The sequence below is a fragment of the Pseudorasbora parva genome, chromosome 6, assembly GCF_024679245.1.
Source record: "Pseudorasbora parva isolate DD20220531a chromosome 6, ASM2467924v1, whole genome shotgun sequence".
Taxonomy (NCBI): domain Eukaryota; kingdom Metazoa; phylum Chordata; class Actinopteri; order Cypriniformes; family Gobionidae; genus Pseudorasbora; species Pseudorasbora parva.
This window is the reverse complement of record NC_090177.1, coordinates 13,909,389-13,922,735: the sequence shown is the minus strand read 5'-3', so window position 1 is coordinate 13,922,735 and position 13,347 is coordinate 13,909,389. Positions and strand designations below refer to the sequence as shown.

Genomic DNA, 13,347 nt, shown 5'->3' with positions numbered 1-13,347 from the left:
AAGTGCACAATACAAATACAGTAGACTGATGAATACAAAGTGACTGCATAAGCCTGTTTCAGTGAGGTGTAATGGTAACATCACTTTTAAAGTCATTACAGATTATGACATGTTGTATAAAAGGCAAATAACATACATGAGCTATTTAAACTTCAACCTACAGTAACAAACAAATCAGCTAAACAGATGTTCTGTGAATACAGTGAGCTCAACCGGAAAATGTTTCAAACATTAAAAAGAAAAAAGGAAAAGACATTGTAATATGATACCTTTTCATAATATTCCCCTTCATTATTTCACTTTTTAATATATGCATTAAAATACTCTCCCTGTGAATGTAATTAAAATGTAATCATGGTGTCTGGATATTATGAATTTTTAAACAGGGCCAAATAATGTTCTCCACATGATCAACGTGATGCACCGTTAAGCCATCACACATTCAATTGAATTAAACATGAGATTCCTTGAATTTAGTGAGGCGCAATTTTAAAGCAGTTCAATTCATGCCTTAAAATATAAAAACAAAACCTTACAGTACTGCAAGTAAATTATAAAGCATACAAATAATAATTTCATCCTTTATATGTAAAAGTGTTTCAATTCAATGCAGGAAACTAAGATGAAGCACCAAATAAAAATTTCAAGGAATTAAATTGAACGAATTAATTAAAATAACAACTGTTCATAACACCCCCAGTCTCCATGCTGAAGTGGATTTCCTCCAAAGAATATCTTGCACTTATGATTTTTACATGGGATGACAGTAAACTTCCTGAAAGGATTCAAAAGTGCCACTCTTTACTATTACATCAGAACAGAGCAATCAGTCGTGGGTGTAGCCCATTGCACATAATCACTGTATGTGTGAACTTTCACACAGTCTTTCTTCAAACAAACACAATTTCAAAGACCCACAAAATGAAGAGCACCCAAACTAAATCTTACAATGAAAACCTGAAAAGATCTTGATGACATTGTGCTTTACATTATTGCTGATGAAGATTAATTCTAAATGTTATATCCATACAAGCCTTATGACAGAACTCAAATAAAACCCTAACACACACAGAAACACACTCATTATTTCCTCAAATACAACCTTTCCCTTGATCTGCTCATTACAGACACTTTCTGCTCTTCAGTTGATATGTGTAAAATAACACATCCGTGCAAGTTACCGTAAAACCACGTGCGACATAGAGGGGTCTAATAGCTTATGCATATTCTAAGTGCATATAAAGTGTAAAGCAAATTGCATATTTAAATACTCATGTCAATATAATGTAAAGCGCAAATGCTTCTAAATACAAAACTCGTAACACGTGTTGCACTAGTGCAAAGCCATCCACGCGGCACCGTTCCCTCCATTCCTGCAGTTCTGCTTCTCACCACAGGGGACTCTCAGCCAGATCTCTGCATGACGACACACACAACAGGACAAGCATGAGTTTGGGAAGAAATAGTGCATTTATAGATGACAGGGGGTGAAAGAGATGGATAGAGAGGGAAACAGACGGGGGTGGAGGTGTAGAGTTAGGGAGAGAAAGAAAGAGGGTGAAGGAGAGAAGTGAGGGAGAAAGGCTTTTAATGATGCTGAAAATTGGCCGGTGAGCGCTGACTACCCTCTCAGTAAATCATTGCTACAGCTTCCTGTCAACTTATCTGTCCTCTTGTCCTCCCCTCACAGAACTCCCCCTATCCATTCTCTCACTCTCTTCTCCCTCACTAATTTTATGAGGTGGTATTCAAAACTTCCATCTCCTCACCATATTCGGACTGTCACCATAAATAAAGCCCTACATTAGCGTGTGCGAGTGTGCAAAGACAGAAAAAGAGACAGACTGTGACAGGGAGATATAAAGTGAGGCGTTCGGGAGAGAGAAGGCCGGAGCGTTTTTTGCGACAGTGACATATTTACTCGTGTGGGTTGTGTAAGAGTATATGTGAAAATCTATCTGAGCCCGTGTCTGCAGGTCACAGATAACGACAGTGTGACTGATGGGGTTTATAGACAGTGAATGTATGTTTGTGCGTGCTGTACCCGAGGGTAGTGTCTCTGTTGTCAGGCAGGAGAAGAGCTGTCTCCTCTCCAGAGCTGTGCCCTCCTGACAAAGCGGCCTCATACTCCTCCTCCTGTAAAACACATGTGGTCACAAGAATGAATAAAGGGCCTATTCACTAGAAGTGTGTGAATGTACAAGACCATCTGCTGCTATAAATAAAACCAGTTTGTTTATGATTATGATAATGAATTAAAATCATAAGTACCAGTTTGCAATATAAAGAAGCATAATAGACTGTTTTTGTACAGGTAAGACAACTGGAACCCGATGACATTGGAAGCCAGACATATTTAGGTTTGAAATGGTCGTGCCCGCTTATTCGTTAAAAATTAAGTGGATACAGATATTATTATTGAAGCTTTAACCCTCTACCTATCATAAACTGTATCTGAAAATTATTTTGTAATTCGTTGTTTGGGTAAAGTTTCAACAAAAAAAATTGAACAAGTTGCAGGAGTACACCATTCAGAGAACGTGAGGGTAAGTTAATGATGACACTTCCCTAATAGAACATGAGGGTTAAAGCATTGATATTACTCAGTTAAAAGCTATTCGGAGAGTTGGTTATTATGTGAATGTTGGGAATATGTTTTAGCACCTTTTCAGAACTCATCGTTGCTCGCAATGTAATGCAAACTTTCAGTACATGTAACTTTCTTACATCTGTGAATAGCTTTAGTGCAAATTGTTAGCACAAATGTTATAGCTTTTTTCTTTTCACATACAGTTAAACAAACAAGCAATGTGCCAATTCTTCTCAAAATGTTTTTTTATGTAACCACAAAAATATCATATTTGGATGTGCTGCTATAACGTGATGCAAACTCTCACCGACTCAGAGCTGTGAGTGTGTGTGCGACCACTGGGCTGATGTGGAGATGAGAGGGGTGCAGGTTGGCTGATGACCACCCTGTCCATGCTAGAGGGGTGTCTGGGAGAGGGTGGCGGGGTGGCTGGGAGCAGCAGGTCAGCCTGGGGCTGCTCACACAGACTGTAGTGCTTCAGAGGCCCAGAAGAGTGTGCGTCCTGCAAGGCCTCAGGGTTCTCGTCCTCAGAATCGGACAGCAGTGGGCTTTCTGCATGACCTGAAACCAGGATAACCAGGATCCTAATAAGTGTCTGTGACTGCCCAATTCTAACAAAAACCAAGCAGTAATTGTCCGTTTTTTTATGTTGATATTATGATTGACTCTGATTTTATTTAACTGGCATTAAATATAAAATATTATTACATTTACAATTAAATATTTAACCGCTGCAAAAAAAAATACAATGTAAATATAACTATAATAATTATTATTTATATAATAAATATAATAATTTTGACATTATAAACAGATCTTGGTTTAAAAAAAAAAAGTATTGTGTAGGTTATACTGGCCAAAATCCCGTTTAACTTTATTACTAGAAATTATAATGCAAAACAAATCAGATTGTAGCTTGCCATTTTCATTTGTAGGAAAATGTTCGTTTTTTGCATACAATATCAGGTGTGAGCGGATTGAGGTTAAAGTTAATGAGTCTAAAATTGTGTGCTTCCGGAAGGTGGGGTTGGTGTGCTGTGTTGTACGGTGGTGAAGTCTTGTCATTGTACAGGGCTGTATAACACAGTGTTGTGCAGTGGTGTGTGGCATTTTATGATGTAGCTGTCTGCCGCCTGGAGTTCTGTGGTATTGTTGTGAGAGGGCAATAAAGAAAGGAGACAGACTCACAATAGTGTCGTTGTGTAGTGATGTTTGTACAGAATTAAAGAAAGCACAGTGACTCACTGCTCTGCAGCAGGGCCGTCTCACTCCATTTAGAATCGTTCAGCACCTCCAGCCTTCTCTCTAGCTGACGGCTATACTCCATCACTTCCTACACACACACACACACACACACACACACACACACACACACACACACACACACACACAGTTAACAAAACTTACATTGTATAGACTGAAATGGTCACACTGTTATGTTTAAAATACCATACTCTCCATCATCCAGGTCAGATTTCAGTAAAAACCTTGATACTTGGGTATAAATGGGGTATAAATGAATACATTTGAGGCTATTTAACACTGTAATACCAATTACCAATACCAATTTGAACACGATAGTGCGTGATCAATGTAATGTAATTTCGAAATAATTAAATATTTGCAATAAAATTGCATTTGAACAATCATTGTTGGATGAACTGTTATTTCTGTTTTTACTGTTATTTGGACAAAAAAAAAAAAACTATTATTAGCTCTTAAAACCTGTTTGTTCCAGACCACACACTAAGAGCGCAATCAACTTAAGTATATGTAGATTTGTATTTTTCTTATTTCAGCACAGCTATTTATTTATTTTTTACCCTACCTTACATCTTTGTAAAACTGTTGCAAGTTTAAAAATGTAGCTTAATGTAGTTTTAATATTCTGGTTAATTTTCAGTCTAATAATGGCTGTGACATACCAAGCTACCGGTTAGACATAAAGCATGTTTCGGGGTTATTTTTTGCAGTGTGTTCCACACTTGGGAACAGCACATTTGACTTTCGCTGCTGCTAGTTCGTTGATAACGCCTTGGTGTGTCACGGCCTTCACAGAATAAAAAATGTTTTAGGTATTAATTTACAGTGAATGGTCAGTTGGAAAACATAGAGCAAAGCGAATAAACATTCAATATATACAAATTTGTGTTCAAGTATAAACATAACATAATATGTACCATTTCTGACATAATAATTTATCAACCCTGCAAATTTGTATTCAAATTTTAACCTTACATCACAACTCTAAAAATGTAAAAGTTACTTGCGCTCAGTACCCGCAAAGGGATGCCACATAACTGCATATACATGAGGACCTCATGCCTATGTTGATTTTCTACAAACTCCATTCATTGCCATTACATATGTAACATGCTAACCAGATGTTCTTCCACCTAGAAAGGATCAGTTAAAGTTCATAGCTCATGTAAGATTTATTTACTTAAAGGAACATGCCACCATTTTTGAAAATAGGTTAATTTTCCAACTCCCGTAGAGTTTAAACAGTTGAGTTTTACCGTTTTTGAATCAATTTAGCCAATCTCCAGGTCTGGTGGTAGCACTTTTAGCATAGCTTAACATAGAATCTGATTAGACCATTTTTTGTTTTAGACAAAAATATGACCAAAGAGTTTCCTATTTACTTAAAATCTTACATTTATAATCACAACTTTTCATTTTCCGTCCATCTTCGTATAGGATGTAACTACAGAAAGAGTCAAGTTTTAAATAGGAAAAATATCTAAACCCCACTCCCCTGCTCGGTTTTCAATCTGAGTGTATTTACCATTTAGAAAATTGCTTTAAACCAGGAATCCAGTGTTGTCAGGCACAGACCAAAACATACTCTTGAAAGACAGGTTTCATCTGGTGGTTAGGACTGGTACAACAGCATGTTTCTGATATGCCTTTAGGCTCATGTGAATGAGATGGTTGTTTACCAAGAAAATGAAGACAACATCGCAAAAACTGTACAAACTTTGTAAAGTTTTTAGTTGGGATGATATTAGGGCTGGGCGGTATATCGAGTTTGTACAATATATCAATATTTTTTTTTTAGAGACGATATGGAATAAGGCAATACCGTTTATATAAATATACAGTAGATTGATACGAATGCATCTGAAAAATAGTACACAGAGTGAGCTGATGCAGGGAAAGTGCATGATACAGTTTGTAATAAACATGACACATTCTTTATAATAAGGGCTTCAAAATAATTTGTATTATATTTTTAACATGTTTAGTTTACAGCACCTTGCCCTGTTCAGTGTATATTATTACGTAAAAGTGAATTAATTCAATTATCACAAAAAGTAAAAATGGACAAAAACCTCAAAAAACGACAGTGTATACTATGACGTAAAAGTGAATTTATTCAAAAATCAAAAAAATTCAAAATGGACAAAAAACCTAAAAAACAACAGTGTATACTATGACGTAAAAGTGAATTTATTCAATTATCACAAAGTAAAAATGGACAAAAACCTCAAAAAACGACAGTGTATACTATGACGTAAAAGTGAATTTATTCAATTATCTCAAAAATTCAAAATGGACAAAAACCTCAAAAAACGACAGTGTAAAGGTGAATTTATTCGTAAAAGTGAATTTATTCAATTATCACAAAAAGTAAAAATGGACAAAATCCTCAAAAAACGACAGTGTATACTATGACGTAAAAGTGAATTTATTCAATTATCACAAAGTAAAAATGGACAAAATCCTCAAAATACGACAGTGTATACTATTACGTAAAAGTGAATTTATTCAATTATCACAAAAAGTAAAAATGGACAAAAACCTCAAAAAACGACAGTGTATACTATGACGTAAAAGTGCATTTATTCAATTATCACAAAAAGTAAAAATGGACAAAAACCTCAAAATACGACAGTGTATACTATTACGTAAAAGTGAATTTATTCCATTATCACAAAGTAAAAATGAACAAAAAACTCAAAATACGACAGTGTATACTATGACGTAAAAGTGAATTTATTCAAAAATCAAAAAAATTCAAAATGGACGAAAACCTCAAAAAACGACAGTGTATACTATGACGTAAAAGTGAATTTATTCAATTATCACAAAAAGTAAAAATGGACAAAAAAACTCAAAATACGACAGTGTATACTATGACGTAAAAGTGAATTTATTCAATTATCACAAAAAGTAAAAATGGACAAAAACCTCAAAAAACGACAGTGTATACTATGACGTAAAAGTGAATTTATTCAATTATCTCAAAAATTCAAAATGGACAAAAACCTCAAAAAACGACAGTGTAAAGGTGAATTTATTCGTAAAAGTGAATTTATTCAATTATCACAAAAAGTAAAAATGGACAAAATCCTCAAAAAACGACAGTGTATACTATGACGTAAAAGTGAATTTATTCAATTATCACAAAGTAAAAATGGACAAAATCCTCAAAATACGACAGTGTATACTATTACGTAAAAGTGAATTTATTCAATTATCACAAAAAGTAAAAATGGACAAAAACCTCAAAAAACGACAGTGTATACTATGACGTAAAAGTGCATTTATTCAATTATCACAAAAAGTAAAAATGGACAAAAACCTCAAAATACGACAGTGTATACTATTACGTAAAAGTGAATTTATTCCATTATCACAAAGTAAAAATGAACAAAAAACTCAAAATACGACAGTGTATACTATGACGTAAAAGTGAATTTATTCAAAAATCAAAAAAATTCAAAATGGACGAAAACCTCAAAAAACGACAGTGTATACTATGACGTAAAAGTGAATTTATTCAATTATCACAAAAAGTAAAAATGGACAAAAAAACTCAAAATACGACAGTGTATACTATGACGTAAAAGTGAATTTATTCAATTATCACAAAAAGTAAAAATGGACAAAAAAACTCAAAATACGACAGTGTATACTATGACGTAAAAGTGAATTTATTCAATTATCACAAAAAGTAAAAATGGACAAAATCCTCAAAAAACGACAGTGTATACTATGACGTAAAAGTGAATTTATTCAATTATCACAAATTCAAAATGGACAAAAACCTCAAAAAACGACAGTGTATACTATGACGTAAAAGTGAATTTATTCAAAAATCAAAAAAATTCAAAATGGACAAAAACCTAAAAAAAGGACAGTGTATACTATGACGTAAAAGTGAATTTATTCAAAAATTCAAAATGGACAAAAAACCTCAAAAAACGACAGTGTAAAGGTGAATTTATTCGTAAAGGTGAATTTATTCAATTATCACAAAAAGTAAAAATGGACAAAAACCTCAAAAAACGACAGTGTATACTATGACGTAAAAGTGAATTTATTCAATTATCACAAATTCAAAATGGACAAAAACCTCAAAAAACGACAGTGTATACAATGACGTAAAAGTGAATTTATTCAAAAATCAAAAAAATTCAAAATGGACAAAAAACGACAGTGTATACTATGACGTAAAAGTGAATTTATTCAATTATCACAAAAAGTAAAAATGGACAAAAACCTAAAAAAACGACAGTGTATACTATGACGTAAAAGTGAATTTATTCAAAAATCAAAAAAATTCAAAATGGACAAAAACCCTAAAAAACGACAGTGTATACTATGACGTAAAAGTGAATTTATTCAATTATCACAAAGTAAAAATGGACAAAAACCTCAAAAAACGACAGTGTATACTATGACGTAAAAGTGAATTTATTCAATTATCACAAATTCAAAATGGACAAAAACCTCAAAAAACGACAGTGTATACTATGACGTAAAAGTGAATTTATTCAAAAATCAAAAAAATTCAAAATGGACAAAAAAACTCAAAAAACGACAGTGTATACTATGACGTAAAAGTGAATTTATTCAAAAATTCAAAATGGACAAAAAACCTCAAAAAACGACAGTGTAAAGGTGAATTTATTCGTAAAAGTGAATTTATTCAATTATCACAAAAAGTAAAAATGAACAAAAACCTAAAAAAACGACAGTGTATACTATGATGTAAAAGTGAATTTATTCAAAAATCAAAAAAATTCAAAATGGACAAAAAACCTCAAAAAAACGACAGTGTATACTATGACGTAAAAGTGAATTTATTCAATTATCACAAATTCAAAATGGACAAAAACCTCAAAAAACGACAGTGTATACTATTACGTAAAAGTGAATTTATTCAATTATCACAAAAAGTGGAAATGGACAACTCAAAATACCACAGTGTATACTATTACGTAAAAGTGAATTTATTCAATTATCAAAAAAATCTAAATTGATGAATAACTCAAAATATGACAGTGTATACTATTATGTAAAAGTGATGAAAACCTCAAAATACGACAGTGTATTACGTAAAAGTGCATTTATTCAATTATCACAAAAAGTAAAAATGGACAAAATCCTCAAAAAACGACAGTGTATACTATGACGTAAAAGTGAATTTATTCAATTATCACAAAAAGTAAAAATGGACAAAAACCTCAAAAAACGACAGTGTATACTATGACGTAAAAGTGAATTTATTCAAAAATCAAAAAAATTCAAAATGGACAAAAACCTAAAAAAACGACAGTGTATACTATGACGTAAAAGTGAATTTATTCAAAAATCAAAAAAATTCAAAATGGACAAAAAACCTCAAAAAACGACAGTGTATACTATGACGTAAAAGTGAATTTATTCAATTATCACAAATTCAAAATGGACAAAAACCTCAAAAAACGACAGTCTATACTATGACGTAAAAGTGAATTTATTCAATCATCACAAAAATTAAAAATGGACAAAAACCTAAAAAAAACGACAGTGTATACTATGACGTAAAAGTGAATTTATTCAATTATCACAAAAAGTGGAAATGGACAACTCAAAATACCACAGTGTATACTATTACGTAAAAGTGAATTTATTCAATTATCAAAAAAATCAAAATTGATGAATAACTCAAAATATGACGGTGTATACTATTATGTAAAAGTGATGAAAAACTCAAAATACGACAGTGTATACTATTACGTAAAAGTGAATTTATTCAATTAGCACAAAAAATCTAAATGGTCAACTCAAAATATGACAGCGTTATACTATTACGTAAAAGTGTATTTATTCAATTAGCACAAAAAATCTAAATGGTCAACTCAAAATACGACACTGTATACTATTACATAAAAGTGAATTTATTCAATTATCACAAAAAGTGGAAATGGACAACTCAAAATACCACAGTGTATACTATTACGTAAAAGTGAATTTATTCAATTATCACAAATCCAAATTGATGAATAACTAAAAATACGACAGTGTATACTATTACGTAAAAGTGAATTTATTCAATTATCACAAAGTAAAAATGGTCAAATTCAAAATACGACAGTGTATACTATTACGTAAAAGTGAACTTAATTTAAAAATCAAAAAAAAAAATTGTATACACTGTCGTATTTTGAGTTTGTTTTACCATTTTGAATTTTTGTGATAATTGAATTAATTCACTTAGCCTACTCTAGAGAGGGCTCCGGCCCGCGCCCCGAGTCCAGAGAGGGCTCCGGCCCGCGCCCCGAGTCCAGAGAGGGCTCCGGCCCGCGCCCCGAGTCCAGAGAGGGCTCCGGCCCGCGCCCCGAGTCCAGAGAGGGCTCCGGCCCGCGCCCCGAGTCCAGAGAGGGCTCCGGCCCGCGCCCCGAGTCCAGAGAGGGCTCCGGCCCGCGCCCCGAGTCCAGAGAGGGCTCCGGCCCGCGCCCCGAGTCCAGAGAGGGCTCCGGCCCGCGCCCCGAGTCCAGAGAGGGCTCCGGCCCGCGCCCCGAGTCCAGAGAGGGCTCCGGCCCGCGCCCCGAGTCCAGAGAGGGCTCCGGCCCGCGCCCCGAGTCCAGAGAGGGCTCCGGCCCGCGCCCCGAGTCCAGAGAGGGCTCCGGCCCGCGCCCCGAGTCCAGAGAGGGCTCCGGCCCGCGCCCCGAGTCCAGAGAGGGCTCCGGCCCGCGCCCCGAGTCCAGAGAGGGCGCCGGCCCGCGCCCCGAGTCCAGAGAGGGCTCTGGCTGGACCACCTGCTCTGCCCGCCGTGGGGGTCTTCAAGACTGCCTGCTCTGCTGTGGTGGTCGTCTGCTACACCGCGGGAGTCTTCAAGACCGTCTGCTCTGCCGTGGGGGTCTTCAAGACCGTCTGATCTGCTGTGGTGGTCGTCTGCTCCGCTGTGGGAGTCTTCAAGACTGCTGGCTCCATTCCTGTCGTCTGCGCCACTCTGGTCATCTGCCCGGTCTGCGCCACCCTGGCCTCCTGCTCTGCCTGAATCTCCAGGCCCTCTTCGACTACATGGGCCTGGACCTCCATCCCGCCGCCGGGTCCGCCTCTGCTCCACTTCCCTCCTGGACAATTTGAGGAGCCGCTCCTTTGAGGGGGGCTATGTCACAATTCACCAGTGTGAGTGCCCGTGATCACCACCAGAGGGCACTCCACCCCGGACTGTCACTCCATCACAAACTACATTACCCATAATCCTTTCCCCGGACTCATTAGCACTCAATGTTTACACCTGTGTCTCATCACCTCATTACCTCTGCCTATATAAGTCTGGTTATCTCTGTCATTCATGGCGAAGTCTTGTTTAGTGTCACAACTGCATTTCTGAGAGTTTCCCTGTTTTCATGTATCTTGGTCTTTGATTTCTTGCCTTCTCCGTGGATTACCCTTTTGCCTGTTTTTTTTGCCTTTTCGGACTGATTTCCTGTTATGACCTTTTGCCAGTTCTATGGACTATGACTTTGGATTACCCTTCAATAAATACTGCGTTTGGATCTCCAACCTTCTGTCTAAGAGCAGTTTCGTAACAAATAGTATTCACTGTCGTATTTTGAGGTTTTTGTCCATTTTGAATTTGTGATAATTGAATATATTCACATTTACGTAATAGCATACACTGTTGTATTTTGAGTTTGTCCATTTTAACTTTGTGATAATTGAATAAATTCACTTTTACGTCATAGTATACACTGTCGTATTTTGAGGTTTTTGTCCATTTTTACTTTTTGTGATAATTGAATAAATTCACTTTTACGTCATAGTATACACTGTCGTTTTTTGAGGTTTTTGTCTATTTTGAATTTTTTTGATTTTTGAATAAATTCACTTTTACGTCATAGTATACACTGTCGTATTTTGAGGTTTTTGTCTATTTTTACTTTTTGTGATAATTGAATAAATTCACTTTTATGTCATAGTATACACTGTCGTTTTTTGAGGTTTTTGTCCATTTTGAATTTTTTTGATTTTTGAATAAATTCACTTTTACGTCATAGTATACACTGTCGTATTTTGAGGTTTTTGTCTATTTTTACTTTTTGTGGTAATTGAATAAATTCACTTTTACGTCATAGTATACACTGTCGTTTTTTGAGGTTTTTGTCTATTTTTACTTTTTGTGATAATTGAATAAATTCACTTTTACGTCATAGTATACACTGTCGTATTTTGAGGTTTTTGTCTATTTTTACTTTTTGTGATAATTGAATAAATTCACTTTTATGTCATAGTATACACTGTCGTTTTTTGAGGTTTTTGTCCATTTTGAATTTTTTTGATTTTTGAATAAATTCACTTTTACGTCATAGTATACACTGTCGTATTTTGAGGTTTTTGTCTATTTTTACTTTTTGTGGTAATTGAATAAATTCACTTTTACGTCATAGTATACACTGTTGTTTTTTGAGGTTTTTGTCTATTTTTGCTTTTTGTGATAATTGAATAAATTCACTTTTACGTCATAGTATACACTGTCGTATTTTGAGGTTTTTGTCTATTTTTACTTTTTGTGATAATTGAATAAATTCACTTTTACGTCATAGTATACACTGTCGTATTTTGAGGTTTTTGTCCATTTTGAATTTTTTTGATTTTTGAATAAATTCACTTTTACGTCATAGTATACACTGTCGTTTTTTGAGGTTTTTGTCCATTTTTACTTTTTGTGATAATTAAATAAATTCACTTTTACGTCATAGTATACACTGTCGTATGTTGAGGTTTTTGTCTATTTTTACTTTTTGTGATAATTGAATAAATTCACTTTTACGTCATAGTATACACTGTCGTATTTTGAGGTTTTTGTCTATTTTTACTTTTTGTGATAATTGAATAAATTCACTTTTACGTCATAGTATACACTGTCGTATTTTGAGGTTTTTGTCCATTTTGAATTTTTTTGATTTTTGAATAAATTCACTTTTACGTCATAGTATACACTGTCGTATTTTGAGGTTTTTGTCCATTTTGAATTTTTGTGATAATTGAATAAATTCACTTTTACGTCATAGTATACACTGTCGAATTTTGAGGTTTTTGTCTATTTTTACTTTTTGTGATAATTGAATAAATTCACTTTTACGTCATAGTATACACTGTCGTATTTTGAGGTTTTTGTCCATTTTGAATTTTTTTGATTTTTGAATAAATTCACTTTTACGTCATAGTATACACTGTCGTTTTTTGAGGTTTTTGTCTATTTTTACTTTTTGTGATAATTGAATAAATTCACTTTTACGTCATAGTATACACTGTCGTATTTTGAGGTTTTTGTCCATTTTGAATTTTTGTGATAATTGAATAAATTCACTTTTACGTCATAGTATACACTGTCGTATTTTGAGGTTTTTGTCTATTTTTACTTTTTGTGATAATTGATTAAATTCACTTTTACGTCATAGTATACACTGTCGTATTTTGAGGTTTTTGTCTATTTTTACTTTTTGTGATAATTGAATAAATTCACTTTTACG

The 13,347-nt window shown here is 34.5% G+C and overlaps 2 protein-coding genes across 3 annotated transcripts in view; one reads left to right on the top strand and one right to left on the bottom strand.

The window, feature by feature from the left end:
• Positions 1-13,347, top strand: part of hoxc13a (homeobox C13a) — a 105,347-nt gene that overhangs the window by 12,885 nt on the left and 79,115 nt on the right. The window contains exon 3 of one of the 2 annotated variants that reach the window (XR_010905304.1): positions 10,083-10,309. The exons of the other annotated variant lie outside the window; for it this stretch is intronic. The gene's annotated coding sequence lies outside the window, so the exon portion shown is untranslated. Of the gene's footprint in view, positions 1-10,082; positions 10,310-13,347 lie in introns of those variants that run through there. 2 annotated transcript variants of the gene reach the window in all.
• calcoco1a (calcium binding and coiled-coil domain 1a) overlaps positions 550-13,347 on the bottom strand; it is a 39,874-nt gene continuing 27,076 nt past the window's right edge. The window contains exons 12-15 of the mRNA XM_067445723.1: positions 3,836-3,923; positions 2,898-3,151; positions 2,045-2,136; positions 550-1,416 (exon numbers count right to left, since the gene is read on the bottom strand). Of these exons, the coding sequence (XP_067301824.1) occupies positions 1,389-1,416; positions 2,045-2,136; positions 2,898-3,151; positions 3,836-3,923 (462 nt within the window). The 3' untranslated portion in view covers positions 550-1,388. The remainder of the gene's footprint in view (positions 1,417-2,044; positions 2,137-2,897; positions 3,152-3,835; positions 3,924-13,347) is intronic.